At 37.1% G+C, this 15,560-nt stretch overlaps 1 protein-coding gene across 2 annotated transcripts in view; it reads right to left on the bottom strand.

The window, feature by feature from the left end:
- Positions 1–3,301: 3,301 nt before the first annotated feature.
- The window catches only part of arhgap24 (Rho GTPase activating protein 24), a 128,716-nt gene continuing 116,457 nt past the window's right edge, over positions 3,302–15,560 (bottom strand). For both annotated transcript variants that reach the window (XM_065243963.2, XM_065243964.1), the window contains 6 exons: positions 13,147–13,354; positions 11,350–11,482; positions 10,224–10,297; positions 8,813–8,934; positions 5,671–6,745; positions 3,302–4,729 (listed from right to left, as the gene is read on the bottom strand). In XM_065243963.2, coding sequence (XP_065100035.1) covers positions 4,486–4,729; positions 5,671–6,745; positions 8,813–8,934; positions 10,224–10,297; positions 11,350–11,482; positions 13,147–13,354 — 1,856 coding nt within the window. In that variant the 3' untranslated portion in view covers positions 3,302–4,485. The remainder of the gene's footprint in view (positions 4,730–5,670; positions 6,746–8,812; positions 8,935–10,223; positions 10,298–11,349; positions 11,483–13,146; positions 13,355–15,560) is intronic.

The raw sequence follows: 15,560 nt of genomic DNA, 5'->3' as shown, positions 1-15,560 counted from the left end.
TAGAAGGATTTTATAAAATAAAACACAAATAAGTTGTAATTATATTAGTACAAATATTACTCTTCCACCAAACAAAGTAGTTCCTCAGAATCAAGTGTGGCTGAAACAGAGCGCAGTTCCCAACCAACACAGACGCAGCAAAGACACAATAAAAATATTAAAGACTGTAGTGTGTATTTTTATGAATCAACATTCATCTAAAATATACATTAACATTTATATCGTGCAACTGTTGAAGTGATGATCAAATATGCTTGGAAGCATGCTTAACTCTTTCCCTGTCAGCGTTTTTTTTTTAAAGCTGCCACCCAGTTTTAGTTTAATGCCTTACAGATAAATGATCTTCTTTAAATAAACATAAAATATATCAAATGAAATATCAGACGTTTCGCTTTAAAAAAAAAAAAAAAACGTTTCATCGTACCTTCCTTTATTCTATCACCTCTCAAATTTTCAGCTAAAAGCTGATATAATTCCATTTTTGTGAAGAACTTTTGTAAGAGATCAGATTCAGACCCATTATTAAAACTTCCACAATGTTTTTAGTGTTGAGTAAATGTGTCAGTGTTTAAGTTGGGTAAGATCGCCAGCCACCTAGTGGATAATAGCGGACCTATGAATTTGAAGTTAAAGAACTCCTCAGGAAAGCGTTTTCTCTTTATTGACGAGATGACTAAACAATATTTATTGACATTTATCTGCATATCGCCATAAATAAATCAGTACGTAGCAACAGTGGCGCAGTGATACTTCTGTAAAGCGGTCTGAACCGTGGGCAGGGTTGTCAGGTCCAAGAAAAATGTCCTGCCCAATGACATCTTAAAACCCAAAAGGAATGAAACCTGGCAACACTGCCCGTGGGGTTACCGGGGTATTTTATCACGGCTTAGAACACGCTTCAACCAATCAAAATCAAGGACCAAAACTGCCCGTTTTATAATGTAACGTTTGCACTCCTGTCACTTTCAGTGCAATTGTACGATAACGGTAGGTCCCACAAACAAATTTTAAGTGTTTATTTGTAGCAGAGATGTGTGTGTTGACTATTAATTAAATATTTTTTGAATGATGAAGCCAAAGCCAAAAAGTGTTAGGCCCTGCCCCACTCTCCCCTGCTACTGTACAGAACAAAACAAAACAAAAAGATTATATTAAAAGACAATCTGCGTTATTTATAAAGCTCAGTTTGAGTTAATCCACAAATCAACTAAAAAGCAGGTTTTGTCAGATTCAGCAGGTGCATAGTTTAGTCCCTAAACTAAAGCTGAATATGTATACACACTCTCACACACACACACACACACATTTTGTGTGCTTGATATTTTCATTTCAATAGCTCCGTTACTGTATAGTTACGTCCATCCGCTAACATTTTTTTTATAAAACAGGAAAAAAAACTTCTGCCCAATGAATGAACACTAAAGCCTGATGTCTGCATAAGAAGGACTCTATTATCCTTGCTTAGAGGTTTGTATTATTCAAATCAAGCCTGGCGTGAAAATATTCCTGGATCACATTCCTTTCCGTCGTCAGAATCCGGAGCTTGCGTTTACTTTGTCAAGCTTTTCTAATTAGCTTATTATCCAATGAAGAATGGTACAGGGCTCACCAAGATGCCTGCTACAGGGTTTGAGAACGCTAAAGGGTTCAGATAGTTTCAGTACACCATTATGCTAGAGGATGAAATATGGATTTACATTCCCACAGTTCACTAGGGCAGGGGTGGAGGTCTGTACCAAAGTTAAAGTGCACCTATTTCATTGCTTAAAAACAATGTTATTTTGTGTATTTGGGTAATGCAATGTGTTCCTGTGGTTTATGGTTAAAAATATATCCTGCCTTCCTCAAATGCTTTGATTTTGTACAAATCTCATCAATTTGAAAAGTGCTGTCTCCCTGATTGGCCAACTAATCTGTACGTTTCGATTGGCCTAAATACCTTTGACGTCAGCCAGAAATGTGATGCTTCTTACCATGTTTGAAAGATTCGCTCACAATGCAATGCTAACAGGAGCTATCTTATAGGATGTGAGTCAAAACGGGAGGAATTATGATAATGTCGATCTTGTCTACATCACCAATCATGGGAAGTAAACTGTTGCCTACAATCCGTGTGTTTGTCGTAGTCCAAGAAAAGAGATTTACGTTGGAGACGATAACTCACATCATCGTTTACTTTAGGGTATGTATATCGTTAACATGTACTAATACACACTTATACACCAAAGGAAATGTAAAATTGTGAATCGGACAACTTTAAAGGTTAAATAGTTAACACAAAATGATTTTGACAAGATTATGTTGTTCAGTGAGAAAAGATATAAGGACCACACATGGTACAACTCACAAACAAGGGTCAATATCTCATTTTGTTTATTTCATTCTGCGTGTTTCATGACTAGGCTACATATTTTATAAGGTTAATAACCACTAGGCTCAGCGCTATATAACATTCTCAGCTATTTTTACAAGGAGTTATTGACTGTAATGTTTTTCCCCTTGCTAAATACCAGACCACCCAGTGTAACCAATATCACTCCACAAACAAACGGTGCTAAATAGCACTAAAAGTGTTTCTTGGCTCATTATCATAGAGGAACCATTTTTAGTGAAGAACCATACGGGGGTCATATACTGTAGCACCACTATAGCACCACCTACCCAGTCTCACGTATATGCGTATAAATAGCACGAAGTGTGAAAATCGTGCAATACATACAACAAATTCCACTTTGGCGTGCATATGATACGCCAGTCCTTCCCATTCACTTAAACGGCATCTTTATTTGTAGTTTTATTTATTGGTTTCTCATTTTTTATCTGTTTAGGGTTAGATTTGAGATTTGCTTAAGAAGGTTATTTAACATACAGGTTTATCCATGTTTTTGACTATATTTAAGCCATGGTCACTTGGAGTTAGGGTTAGAATTGGGGTTTGGAAATTCTAATCCTAAACTCAAGTGAAAATGGAAAAAAATACCAGAAAAATTGAGAAACAAATAAAACTACAAAAAAAGATGTGCCGTTTAAGTGAATGGGAAGGACTGGCGTATCATATGCACGCCAAAGTGGAATTTGACGTATGTATTGCACGATTTCTTTGTACTATTTATATGCAACTCTGTGAAACTGGGTTGAGCACCACATATGGTTCTACACCGGTGCTACACAGGAACTTCATCTGCGCTATATGGTACTTAAAATGGTTCCTCTATGATTACAGGCGAAGAACCACTTTTAGTGCTATTTAGCACCGCTTGTTTTTATTATGACAATAAATGAAGACATAAAGGCACAGAAGTCACATAATTTAATTTAATTCGCATTTCACTGAATGCATGAGGTTACAGTAGAAGCATGGACAGCTGTGAGTATCCATTACAAACAGACAAAAAACAGTCAACACGGATGATGTGACGTGAGAGCTGGCGAACAAACCTCATGTATCACATGTGTCACTTCATTTGAACAGACGTGCCTGTCTAGCACAGCGTAAAGCAAATGATGTGCAGCACAAAAATAAGCATTTGCATGTTTTACTAAAGTATTTACAGGTCTCCGTCAGTGGCGTACCAGACATTTTGGGGTCTCCGTCAATCGGTGACATCATGCAGAAGCGCTTACTGTGTACCAGAGACAGGCAGACGTTTTTTTTTGTGCTCAAATATTGTCTGGTTCATCCTTGTAGATATCTGTAATTTTTTTAGTTTCAATTTTGGCTATAGGAAGTCTACAGCACCGGAGATTTCTGTTTTATATGACTTTACACAAAGTTTGATGTAAAAATGAAGTATGTGATAATGTCGTGAAAGTCTCCTTTTTTGGTGATGTAATGATGAATTCAAAAGGGATATTTTTTAACAAGGAATCTCATATTCGTACCACAATTTATAGTAAGTGCAATGAACAGCCTTGATATAAAATGTATATGTAACACAAATAATTCTTTAAATATCCGTACATACATTAACATACTTAGTTTCGCTTTTATACAGACATTGTTTTTCATCTTGGAATTTTTTAACATTGCGCTGCCTTATATACACAAAGTGAATACATGACACAGTGACAGTTCAAGGACACATTTGGTTGGATCACAAAAAGAATGCGAGTGCCATTCTTGCTTTTGTTGTCCTTCGTTTCTATTCAAAAGCAGAACAGTCAGGATTTCCTCTTCATCATCGCTCTTAAAAAGCAGACTCTCTTTCCTTTACAGCACTCATGCTTTGTCTTTCCAAAAATGCATTATTTCTCCCTCTCATTTTGTCCTTGAGACCTAAGTTGCATCTTACGGCTGGTCCAAGTTCAGTACTAAAATTTGGCTCAATAGACTTTGCACTGCTGTCTTGAAATTTTGCACCATGTGAAAGTGACTGAGATGGAGTAAAGGTTCATTTACACACATTTTGTCTGAGCACAGCCCAGACGATGTAACCAAAAATGGTCATAAATGTCAACGGTATGGTCGCATAGCCTTGCATCATCTCATTGGATCCAGATGGTGTTGGCTCTATCAGGTTGCCGTGGATCTGCGGTCAGGTCTCCAAAGGTGGAGAAGAACTGTTCCATTTCTTTCTGAAGCATTTCATTTCTCTTCTCCGCATCTTCCTTGGCTCTCTCGGCGTTCCTCAGCTTGATCTCCACCATGGTGTATTTCTTCTTCTCCTGGTCCAGCTCTTCGTGTAGGTTAGCCATCACCGTCTCCAACTCTAGGTTTCGAAGTTCAATGCTACGCAAACGTAGAGAGAAAGTATGGGGGGTTAGAAATAATAAAAAAACAACTTCACCAGAACTTAACTTTTGACTAAATATTTTGAAGCACTAAAAAGGAAAGCTAGAAGTATAGTCCCGTTTTTATGGCTATGCAAGGGTCCGCATACAGTGCGCGTGATGCAAATTTCGTCATCAAAATAGTAAGCACCGACTGTACGCGCATCGCTGGATTTTTTCTTTGTACATGTAGGTCGTGCATGTGCGTACAGGACAATGTAGTATGTAGCCCAGGAGACGCATTGCATTTTGTCGAACATCTGTGTACATATGAATCGAATAAACTATGCTTTGCAAGGCTGTGCATACGACTGTGTGCATACATTCGCATACACGTAAAAACAAACTACTGTATACTCTAGGCTTAAAGGAATAGTCTACTCATTTTCAATATTAAAATATGTTGTTACTTTAACTAAGAATTGTTGATACATCCCTCTATCATCTGTGTACGTGCACGTAAGCGCTGGAGCGTGCTGCGACACTTCGATAGCATTTAGCTTAGCCCCATTCATTCAATGGTACCACTCTGAGATAAAGTTAGAAGTGACCAAACACATCAACGTTTTTCCTATTTAAGACGAGTAGTTATACGAGCAAGTTTGGTGGTACAAAATAAAACGTATCGCTTTTCTAAGCGGATTTAAAAGAGGAACTATATTGTATGGCGTAATAGCACTTTTGGGAGTACTTCGACTCGGCGCAGTAACACCCTCCCTCTCCCATTATGAGAGGAAGAAGGGGAGCGGATTTTTCAGGCGAGTTGAAGTACTCCCAAAAGTGCTATTACGCCATACAATATAGTTCCTCTTTTAAATCCGCTTAGAAAAGCGCTACGTTTTATTTTGTACCACCAAACTTGCTCGTATAACTACTCGTCTGGTTACACACGATCCTCACCTTTTTATTCTGGCCTCATATTCGTTCTTCTGTTTGATCATTTCTTGTTTGAGACTGGCCACTAGGCTGTGTAGTGCGCTGTGATTCGTCGGCCCATTAGCGACTGCGAACGCCGTATCACTGTTATCGCTGCTGCTGGTTCCGCTGCTTCCCCGCCCGCCCCCGTTACTGGTCCGCTGTTCCCTGTCGTTCACCGGCAGTCCGTTGTCCTCCTGCACCGGCCCATCCAACAAAGTGTCGTCAAAGTTATTGCCAAAGAAGTCCTGCTCTGGACAAGTGGTAGTCGATGAGCGACAAGAGGTGGAGTTCTCCGGAAGTGAGATCTCGCAAGATGAAGTGGACCAGGTGGCGCTGTCCACGCTCTGCTTGTCCTCACAACTGCTGCTCAGGTTGGGTTGCATGTGCTGCGTCTGGTGCTGAAAGTGGACGTTGTCGTACGTGGACAGGCGATTTTGCTGGTTTTCAGAGTCCCGGGCTTTACCCTCACGCAACGTGACATGACCGTTGGGCATCCAAAGCCCGTTACGCCCATTAAGAGTCCCGCTCATCACGTCCGCACTGGACACGCCCATTCGCACGATACCGTTTTGAACGCCCATCTTGGTGCCCGGGCCTTTTATTGCACCTGTCCGTCGGGTCTGCATGGTTCCCATGTTGGGCAGAGTCTGACTCTTCTCCTGATTGGTCTCGCCGGAGGACGACGAGGACGAGCTGAAGGAACCGTTGGTGACGATACCGCTGCCTTTGATGAACGCTGGATTCTTCTTCACCGTAAGGGGCGGGCTGCGGGTCACCTCAAAACGTTGTCCGGTAAAACTGTTACGAGGGCTGCCTGACCTGGGGGAACCATTGTCCAGCGGTGCCCGGCTAGGAGATTCGGGCGTGTCCCAGGTACATTGTCGTACACTGCTGGTGTTATTATTCTCTGTGTTTTGTATCTGACCATTTGTCGGTCGTTTCTGTGGCTCGTTGTTGTTGTTATTGATCAGTTCGAGGGTTTGGTCCTCTTTAGATGGGAACAGAACATCATGCTGACTGATAAGAACCGCCATTAGCTGCTGGACCAATACTGTGCCTGCACACGTGAAACAGACATTGATGTTTGTCATTCAACCAATTAAAAACTCAGAAAAGTATATACCATTTTTTAGGATATCAATTTAGTTATCTTCTTTTTATGAATGTATTGATTCTTAAATCTTACAGACAATTCTTTTCATAATTATTATCACATTTTTTCACCTTATAAAAATATTAGTTGCATATTTTCTTAAAGGAAAAAGTTTTCCAATATTTTACTATGTTCTTACCTCAACCTTGATAAATTAATACATACATATCTTTTTTCAATGCGTGCACTTTAAATGTTTGTACAGCGCTTGTTTGAATTTAGCCTAGCCCCATTCATTCCTATGGCTCCAAACTAATTTTTTTGTGGCACCAAAATTACTCGTGTGACTACTCATGTAACAGTCTTTAAATAGGGAAAACATGGAAGTGTTTGGTGGCTTCTAAATTTACCCTGTTTGGATCCTTAGAAAATGCATGGGGCTAGGCTAAATGCTAATACATTCACAAGGCACTGTATAAAGATTAAAAGTGCACGCATTGAAAAAATATAGGTATGTATTAATGTATTAAAATATTGAAAAACGGTGGTGTTTTCCTTTAATTTGGTAATAGCAATATTTATATAATATTCAAATATTATTTTTAAACTATTTATTAACATAGGTGGAAATTCCGGATGGTGGGGGATCGGGGGTTGTGGGACAGGTCCCACCATCTGAGGGTTTTCCCCTGTTTAAATTTTCAGGAAATAAATGCAAATAAAATCATTATTTTTTATTAAAAAATTGTCAGAAATGTTTTCGGTAAGGGACAGAATGAAACAAAAATGATAAATACTAAAAACTGAAAATAATCTGGTCTCTTAAATTTTTCTGTAGTTGTATATGACTACATACACAACATACTCTCCCTCAGTCCTTGCAAGCTATGTTTAGCTTGAGAGACAGTATTTATGATCTAAGAGGGGCTTATATGTTTAATATACCATATTGTAGAACAAATTTAAGAAGAAACTGTCCATCAAATAAAGGTGTTCAGCTTTGGAATAGCTTCCCAGATGAGTTAAAAAAGGCCAGGTCATTAATACAATTTAAAATACTTTATAAAGGATTGGTATTGAAAAGATATATTGAATAGCGATGATAAAATTAATAGTGAAAATAATAACAATAATAATGATAATGCATGTACTTCTAAATATATACTGAAAATATTTTATTTCGCCATATTAAATAATAAAAATTACTGCTGCTTGTATGAAGTTAAGGGTGGGCTTAATAAGCTTTTGCTTCAGCCTACACCTTTTGGTCAATAAAAGTGTAATGGAATTTTTTATTTTTTTGTATTAATATTCTTTTTTTTTCTTTTTGAATGATTTTGTATGTGTATATGCATAATTGTATGTATGTACTTATACGTTTTTATGTTTTCATGTGCAAAATGATGCAAATGGAATTTTTTTGTTGACCAAAAAAATCTAATAAATAAATAAATAAATAAATATGAAAAAATGTCATGCACATGCTTGTTTTTGCTTTTATTTTGCATATTTCATGAGCCTCTTTTTATATGTTGTATGCCTATTATTTTTTATATGTTTTATGACCCTGGACCACATTTTTTGAAATTGAGATTTATTCATAATCTGAAATAATTTATAATGAATAAATAAGCTTTCCATTGAAAAAGGATTTTAAAATCTTATATCTGAAAGAGCAAAAAAACTAAATATTGAGAAATCTGCCTTTAAAGTTGTCCAAATGAAGTCCTTAGCAACACATTTATATTAATGAATACATTTTTTTTATATATTTACGGTAGGAAATGTACAAAATATCTTCATGGAACATAATCTTTACTTAATATGCTTATGATTTTTGGCATAAAAAATCAATAATTTCGACCTACACAGTGTATTGTTGGCTATTGGTACAAATATACCCGTGCGACTTTTGACCATGGTCACACATGTATTTAAAGTTGCTTTGCTACAATGCAAAAAGCACTAGAGAAATGAAATTAATTTTAATGAATACATACTCAGTGTATGTATTATGATGGATAGACTCACCTTCCATTATAGTAACTGGATCCTCCACCTTTGGCCTCAAAATATTTGGCCCAAACACTGTTGCGAGATTCTGGACACTCATTTTGTTCACACCTGAGTAGGACTGCACCTCATCTAGAAACCTGGCCAAGACAGAAGGTCTTAATGTGTGCCAAACGAAACTGAGCAAGTATTTAGACATCACTCTAAAAACCCCAATTCCCATTTTACAAATGTTGCAGCTAGAAAGTAAGTCTACTTAAATTATACAGTATTCATGACTGAAGGATAAAGACTTTCAGGAATAATTTTCAATTAGGTTAATTAGGTACAGCGTAAAAAGTTGGATTCACTTAAAAAATTCCATTTGATTGGTAACACCAAAATAATTAAAGTTTTTTCAACTTAAATTTTCTAACTGAGTTGAAAAAGTTAACAATTGAAGTAATTAAGTAGATCCAACTTTCACTATTTACAGTGTAGAATTTACAATTGTGTGTCAAGCAGCCAGTGATCTTAGGATTTAAACTATTGTAAAATAAATTTACAGTGTAATCTATTTGGATTTACAAGTCATTTCAACTTACTATTTTTATCTTGAGTTGCTGTAACTTAAATAATATGTTAAATTAATGAACATAACTTCAGCTTTATTTCATAAGTAACAGCAAGTCATCACTAGCCATGGTAAAAAAATATATATAAGTCGTCGAAATAACTGTAGTTTATAATTATAGTTTTTTACAGTGAAATACTAACATTTATATAACTTTTGAAATTTCCATTACGAAGACTTTTCTTCACTGCACAGTTATATATATTTTTAAGTCTAAACAGCAAATTAACTCTTTCCCCGCCATTGACGAGTTATCTCATCAATTACGAGAAAATATTTGCATGAAAAAACGTGTTTCTGATGAGTTTTTATGGTTATCTGTAATACCTTGATCATACACTAAAAGACGCACTTACCCAATTTATAACATTTTTTTTTATTATTATTAATTTTACTCGTTCTGAATCTCTAAAAAAAATTCCTTCACAAAAATGCAATTATTTCAGCTTTTTGCTAATTTTTTTTTATTTTTTTTAAGAAAAATACCCATAATAGAGTTTATAAGCAGAGAAAAAATATAGATAGCATGAAAGTTTATTTCCCGTTTTGTTTGTTTGTTTATTTGAAAGCAGAAGGTCTGTTCTTTCATTTAATATATTTGTATGTTTATATATTTTTAGCAGAAAATTTTCCTGGAAGGCAATTTGTGAAACTTTTGTGAAAATCACAAAAAAATGCTGTCAGGCAACTTTTCAAAAAAAGGCTGGCTGGGAATGAGTTAATCATGATTACACAAAGATGGTTTATTGCATGCCAGTGAAAACATGAAAAAACATGGCAAAGTATTTTAAATTCAATAACACCGAATGCACTTACTTGCAAATGTATTTTAACAGATTGTAGTTCACTAGAGGCAGACCGTCCACTTGTCCTCGTAATTCCTTCATTCCCTTTTAAAAAGACAGAAAAATCAATAAAGTAAATGCATGGCCTGAATAAAAAACACATTCATGCATTTATTTCAGCTGATTACCATAATCCAATTTTAAACTCTGTAATATTAAACAGAACATGATCATAGAGCGCATAAATCGAAAGACAATTTATCCTCCCCCCATTTAGTCAATTTAAAATATTCCTAATTGATTTTAAATATCCATTTTGCAGTTTATTTAATTAAAGTATGGGATTCGTCTAGGGTCAGTGGGTTTAACAATTGATGATGATCTGGATTTAATGATGCTCTTTAACCTAGAACGGTTTTTGGAGCGTATGATGGTCGATATGTCTCGCCTACACAAGAAGTCTGTTATTCACAATACAAGCCTTCATTTGCAAGTGAAATACATTTTGCTTGGCGCTTTAGTGACTCTCATAGATATGAACCTTGTTTAAAACCATTTGGGCAATAATTTAAATTCAGTGCAAAGTTAAACTTTGAACGTGTTTTAATTCCTAAGGGTCAAGCGAAACTTAATGGATGAAAGAAAAGACGACTATGATGATGTGCTGACTTATAACGCTTTCTTTCTGCCTATAGTGGAAATGAAATTCAATTTGAATAAAACAAGAATAGTTAGAGGCAAAGTTTAAAAAAGTTAAAAGTACTGTAAACTTGATTTATTCTGTTAACTAAAAGGCCTGTGTAGTAGAGGTGAAGGTTAGTGGTTACACATTTGCTAATCCATAGGTTGTAAGTTTAAACCTCTACTTACAGTCAGTTCAAAAGCTAAATAAAGCAATCTTAATAATAAAGCACTAAGCTATGTTGCAGAGTTCCTGTAGCACAGTTGCATTGCATTAGCAGCCCAAATGTCATAGGTTTGATTCCCAGGGAACACTTGTAGTAATAAAATGTATGCACTGTAAGTCACTTTGGATAAAAGTAAAAATGTGGATATTTGAAGGCAACTCTCCATCGCCCCCTAGAGTACTGAGGTTGCACAACAGGACCACATGCATACAATACTTTATCGGCCAGACATCTTATAAAAGGACTCACAGCCTCCTGGTCTTTGCTGAATAATTTGGTGCAGGCCAGAAACTCGTCGTATTTACAGAAAGGGATGACGGGCTCGGGTAGCTCCCTTAAATACAGCTTCAGCAGGGACGCCACGGTGTGTACATCTGTGTTACTGCATAGAGAGATGGAGGAGTCATATTAATATAACAGCCTAAAAATATGTCAAAAGAGAACAGATGAACAATAAGAAACAGAAACAGGAGGTAAAAGGTAAGACTTTAACAAAGGAGGACCACAATGCAATCTAGCGAGTGGGGAATCAAGGTAGTTAAAGGATTAGTCAATTTTCTTAAAAATAAATCAAGATAATTTACTCACTACCATGTCATCCAAAATTTTTATGTCTTTTCTTTGTTCAGTCGAGAAAAAATTATGTTTTTTTAAGGAAAACATTCCAGGATTTTTCTCATTTTAATGGACTTTAATGGACCCCAACACTTAACAGTTTTAATGCAGTTTAAAATTGCAGTTTCAAAGGACTCTAAACAATCCCAAACGAGACATAAGGGTCTTATCTAGTGAAACCATTGTCATGTTTGGTAAGAAAAATAAAAAATGCACTTTTAAACCACAACTTTTCGTCTTCCTCCGGCTATGTTACGAGCCAGTGCAACCTCACGTAACTGCGTAATGCCTTGGAAAGGTCACATTGCATATATGAAACGCACATTTGCGGACCACTTTAAACAATAAACTGACACAAAGACATTAATTAGTATCATTCCAAATACAACAATGTCGTAACGGTCCTCTTTCTCCACACCTGTAAACACTGGGGCGTAGTTTCACATACGTCATCCGTGACCTCTTGACGTGACGACGTATGACGTGAGGTCGCGCCGGCGCATCACACAGACGGAGGAAGACGAGAAGGTTTAAAAGTGCTTTTTTTCTTGCCAAAAATGACAATCGTTTCGCTAGATAAGACCCTTATGCCTTGTTTGAGATCGTTAAGAGTCCATTTAAACTGCATTAAAACTGTTAAGTGTTGGGGTCCATTAAAGTCCATTAAAATGAGAAAAATCCTGGAATGTTTTCCTCAAAAAACATATTTTCTTCTCAACTGAACAAAGAAAGACATCAACATTTTGGAGTACATGGTGGTGAGTAAATTAACTGGATTTTTTTTTAAAAATGGACTAATCCTTTAATGGGATGTACAGTAGATGTCCCTTTGCAATATCCTTAAAGATCAAGTAATCAAAACAGAAATGCGGTATTAAATCAGAGCAAGTAGAAGGGTGGCACTGCGCAACCATGTGGAAAAAGACCTGGGGTCATGAAAACACCATGACAAGCTGAATTTATAGACTCAGGGTCATACACACTAAACATTAGTACTGCAGACAAGCATCTGTACCCACAATCTGTACTTTATAATTATCACCTTTGCGTCAGACACCATAATGTTCTAAATATGAACGGTGTTAAATAAGCAGCGTGCCATCCCTGCTGTATCTTCATAGCAATGTGATGGTATGGCTTTGACAGCTCTCGCTAAAACTACAGACTGAAAATAAATTTGGAGACAGCTGTTGGTGGTATCTGCAGTGCTTTGTGACATTGAATAAAACGCTTGGACAACCATTCACAAATTTTAAAACAATGTGGAAGGGGTTGTTTAAGACTGCACTTTACTTTTAAAGTGAAGCTAAATGAGTAAGTAAAGTGTAAATGGGCTATTTGTATCACAAAACAATCATCTTTGGTTAAGTTGGTAACTTTTTGAGCAATACATACAGGTTACTTGTGCATGCAATAATTTTGAGAAAGTACCAGTCAAAAGATGGCTTCTCCCCACAATCGAAAGCATCCTGAAGCTCTTTGACCAGGTTGGCTTGTCCGGGTAGTCGGAAGAGTCCTTCCTCACGCAGTCCCCAACGCCGGATGAAGTCTGCACACTGCTCCACCAGCATGGGTGCCATTTTGTTGCCATAACGACGCTCGTATCGAACGGTCTCTTCTAATTTCTGACCGAAGATTCCTAAAACGAGAAAGTTGTCTTTTAGGATGAGCTAATGTATTTAGGAGCATTCTGAAGATTTTTGCCGTAATCACAGCTCATCTAAAAGTGAAACAAAATTAAGGTAATTGAGCATTGCGTTAGCAACACAAAGGTCATGGGTTCAAACAATACACATACTGATAAAATGTGTCTGCCGCATTAAAGGGATAGTTCGGCCAAAAATGATATTAAACCCATAATTTACTCACCCCCAAGCTGTCCGAGTTGCATATGTCCATCGTTTTTCAGACAAACACATTTTCGGATATTTTATCAAATGTTTTAGATCTTTCAGTTGATTAAATGTAATGTTACGGGGTCCACCCATAGTCCACGACCTTCAAGTCCAAAAAAAGTGCGTCCATCCTTCACAAATTAAATCCAAACGGCTCCAGGATGATAAACAAAGGTCTTCTGAGGGTAATCCGCGCGGTGTTGTTGTAGAAATATCCATATTTAAAACGTTATTAACGAAAACAAATACCTTCCGGTAGCGCCGCCATCTTAGTTGCGTCCGCATTCAGGAGAGAGTATTAGCGTAGTGTACGCACTTTTCTTAGTGACGTATGACAAATTCGGAGGGCGGGGGCACAGAGCAGCAGCAGAGTAGCCTCCATAGGCTGCGTAAGCTCTCATCCTGAATGCGGACACGACTAAGATGGCGGCGCTACCGGAAGGTAGTTATTTTCGTTAATAAAGTTTTAAATATGGATATTTCTACAACAACACCGCGCGGATTACCCTCAGAAGTCCTTTGTTTATCATCCTGGAGCCGTCTGGATTTATTTTGTGAAGGATGGACGCACTTTTTTTGGACTTGAAGGTCGTGGACTATGGGTGGACCCCGTAACATTACATTTAATCAACTGAAAGATCTAAAACATTTTATAAAATATCCGAAAATATGTTTGTCTGAAAAACGATGGACATATGCAACTCGGACAGCTTGGGGGTGAGTAAATCATGGGTTTAATATCATTTTTGGCCGAACTATCCCTTTAATTTAAATGTAAAAAGTTATGAAATTTAGTTTATATTCAGCAAAAAAGCCGAAATGAAAACACACCTCTCACTCATAATTTATCAACAACAAAATCTCCAACCAAAGTGGAAGAGAAGTTTGATTTCCAATCTAATCCAGCAAACTAAACACTTTTCCTTAACATTTCACACACTTAAAGCAGAAAATCGCATGCTTCCTTTCCTTCCCCTGTACTTTTGTCTGCAGTATTCAGGTTGAAAACAAACGTGATTCACATGTGGCATGCGTATGAGAGGATTAGGTCTTCCTGGAAGCTTTGGATCAGCTGAGCTTTCCGGGTCTCCGGACACAGACGCCATGGTACAAATTCATCTAAATCTATAGGACAGCAAGGGCTTAAACGCCCTTTCCTGTCTGAACTGATGAAAATAGGTCAGATTTCTTTTGGTAACAGACAAAGACGACATTGATCTCTAGAAGGTGTCACTCACCACGTTTGGAGTCAATGCAACTTTTAATTTTACTGAAGATGCTTCTGTGCATGGCACTGTAACAAAATGGATGCAAGATGGTACATCTGCCTTTCAGCATCTTAAACAGAGTTTATGAGAAACCAGTCACAACCAAAAGAAACACATCCAAAACCTACTAATGTGCTAGACAGTTAGAGTTTTAAGTTGGGGAAAGTTTTGAGAATATCTGAAAATGATTGAATCTTCTCACGGAAACCTTGTTTTTATATTAAATAATGGGTAGTTACGGGAGTCACTTTCCAGAAAATTCCCATATGAAGTGGTTTACATGTTTCCCAGCAGCTACTTTTGGCGTCTCATTTCCAGAATAGGAATGTTGAGTGGTCCTGTGTGTGTGCATAAACACATTAATCCCATAATACATCTGGACAGGCGATGTCTGTTATGAATGGTGACCACACAGGTAAAAGACTTGTCTGTGTTTTGGCTAAAACATTGAAACATGACCAGAAAGCATTAAATAGAGATGTTGCTCAGATGATGATTTATGTAGCAGCTTACATTAGTTTTTTGGTTTCTTATTCCATGGGAAAAAAAGATATTCAGAGAAACATACAAAGAGACAGTCTTGTTTTTCTAGCCAAACATAATCTCCTGATGGATGTCCTCTTCTTACAGCGAGTTGCTCTGGTGTGAACCTTCTGAACCTTGAGTTCTTGTAAGTATTTAG

Source organism: Paramisgurnus dabryanus, chromosome 18, assembly GCF_030506205.2.
Source record: "Paramisgurnus dabryanus chromosome 18, PD_genome_1.1, whole genome shotgun sequence".
NCBI lineage: Eukaryota > Metazoa > Chordata > Actinopteri > Cypriniformes > Cobitidae > Paramisgurnus > Paramisgurnus dabryanus.
The sequence above is the reverse complement of the archived record's forward strand: the minus strand, read 5'-3'. Positions and strand labels throughout refer to the sequence as shown.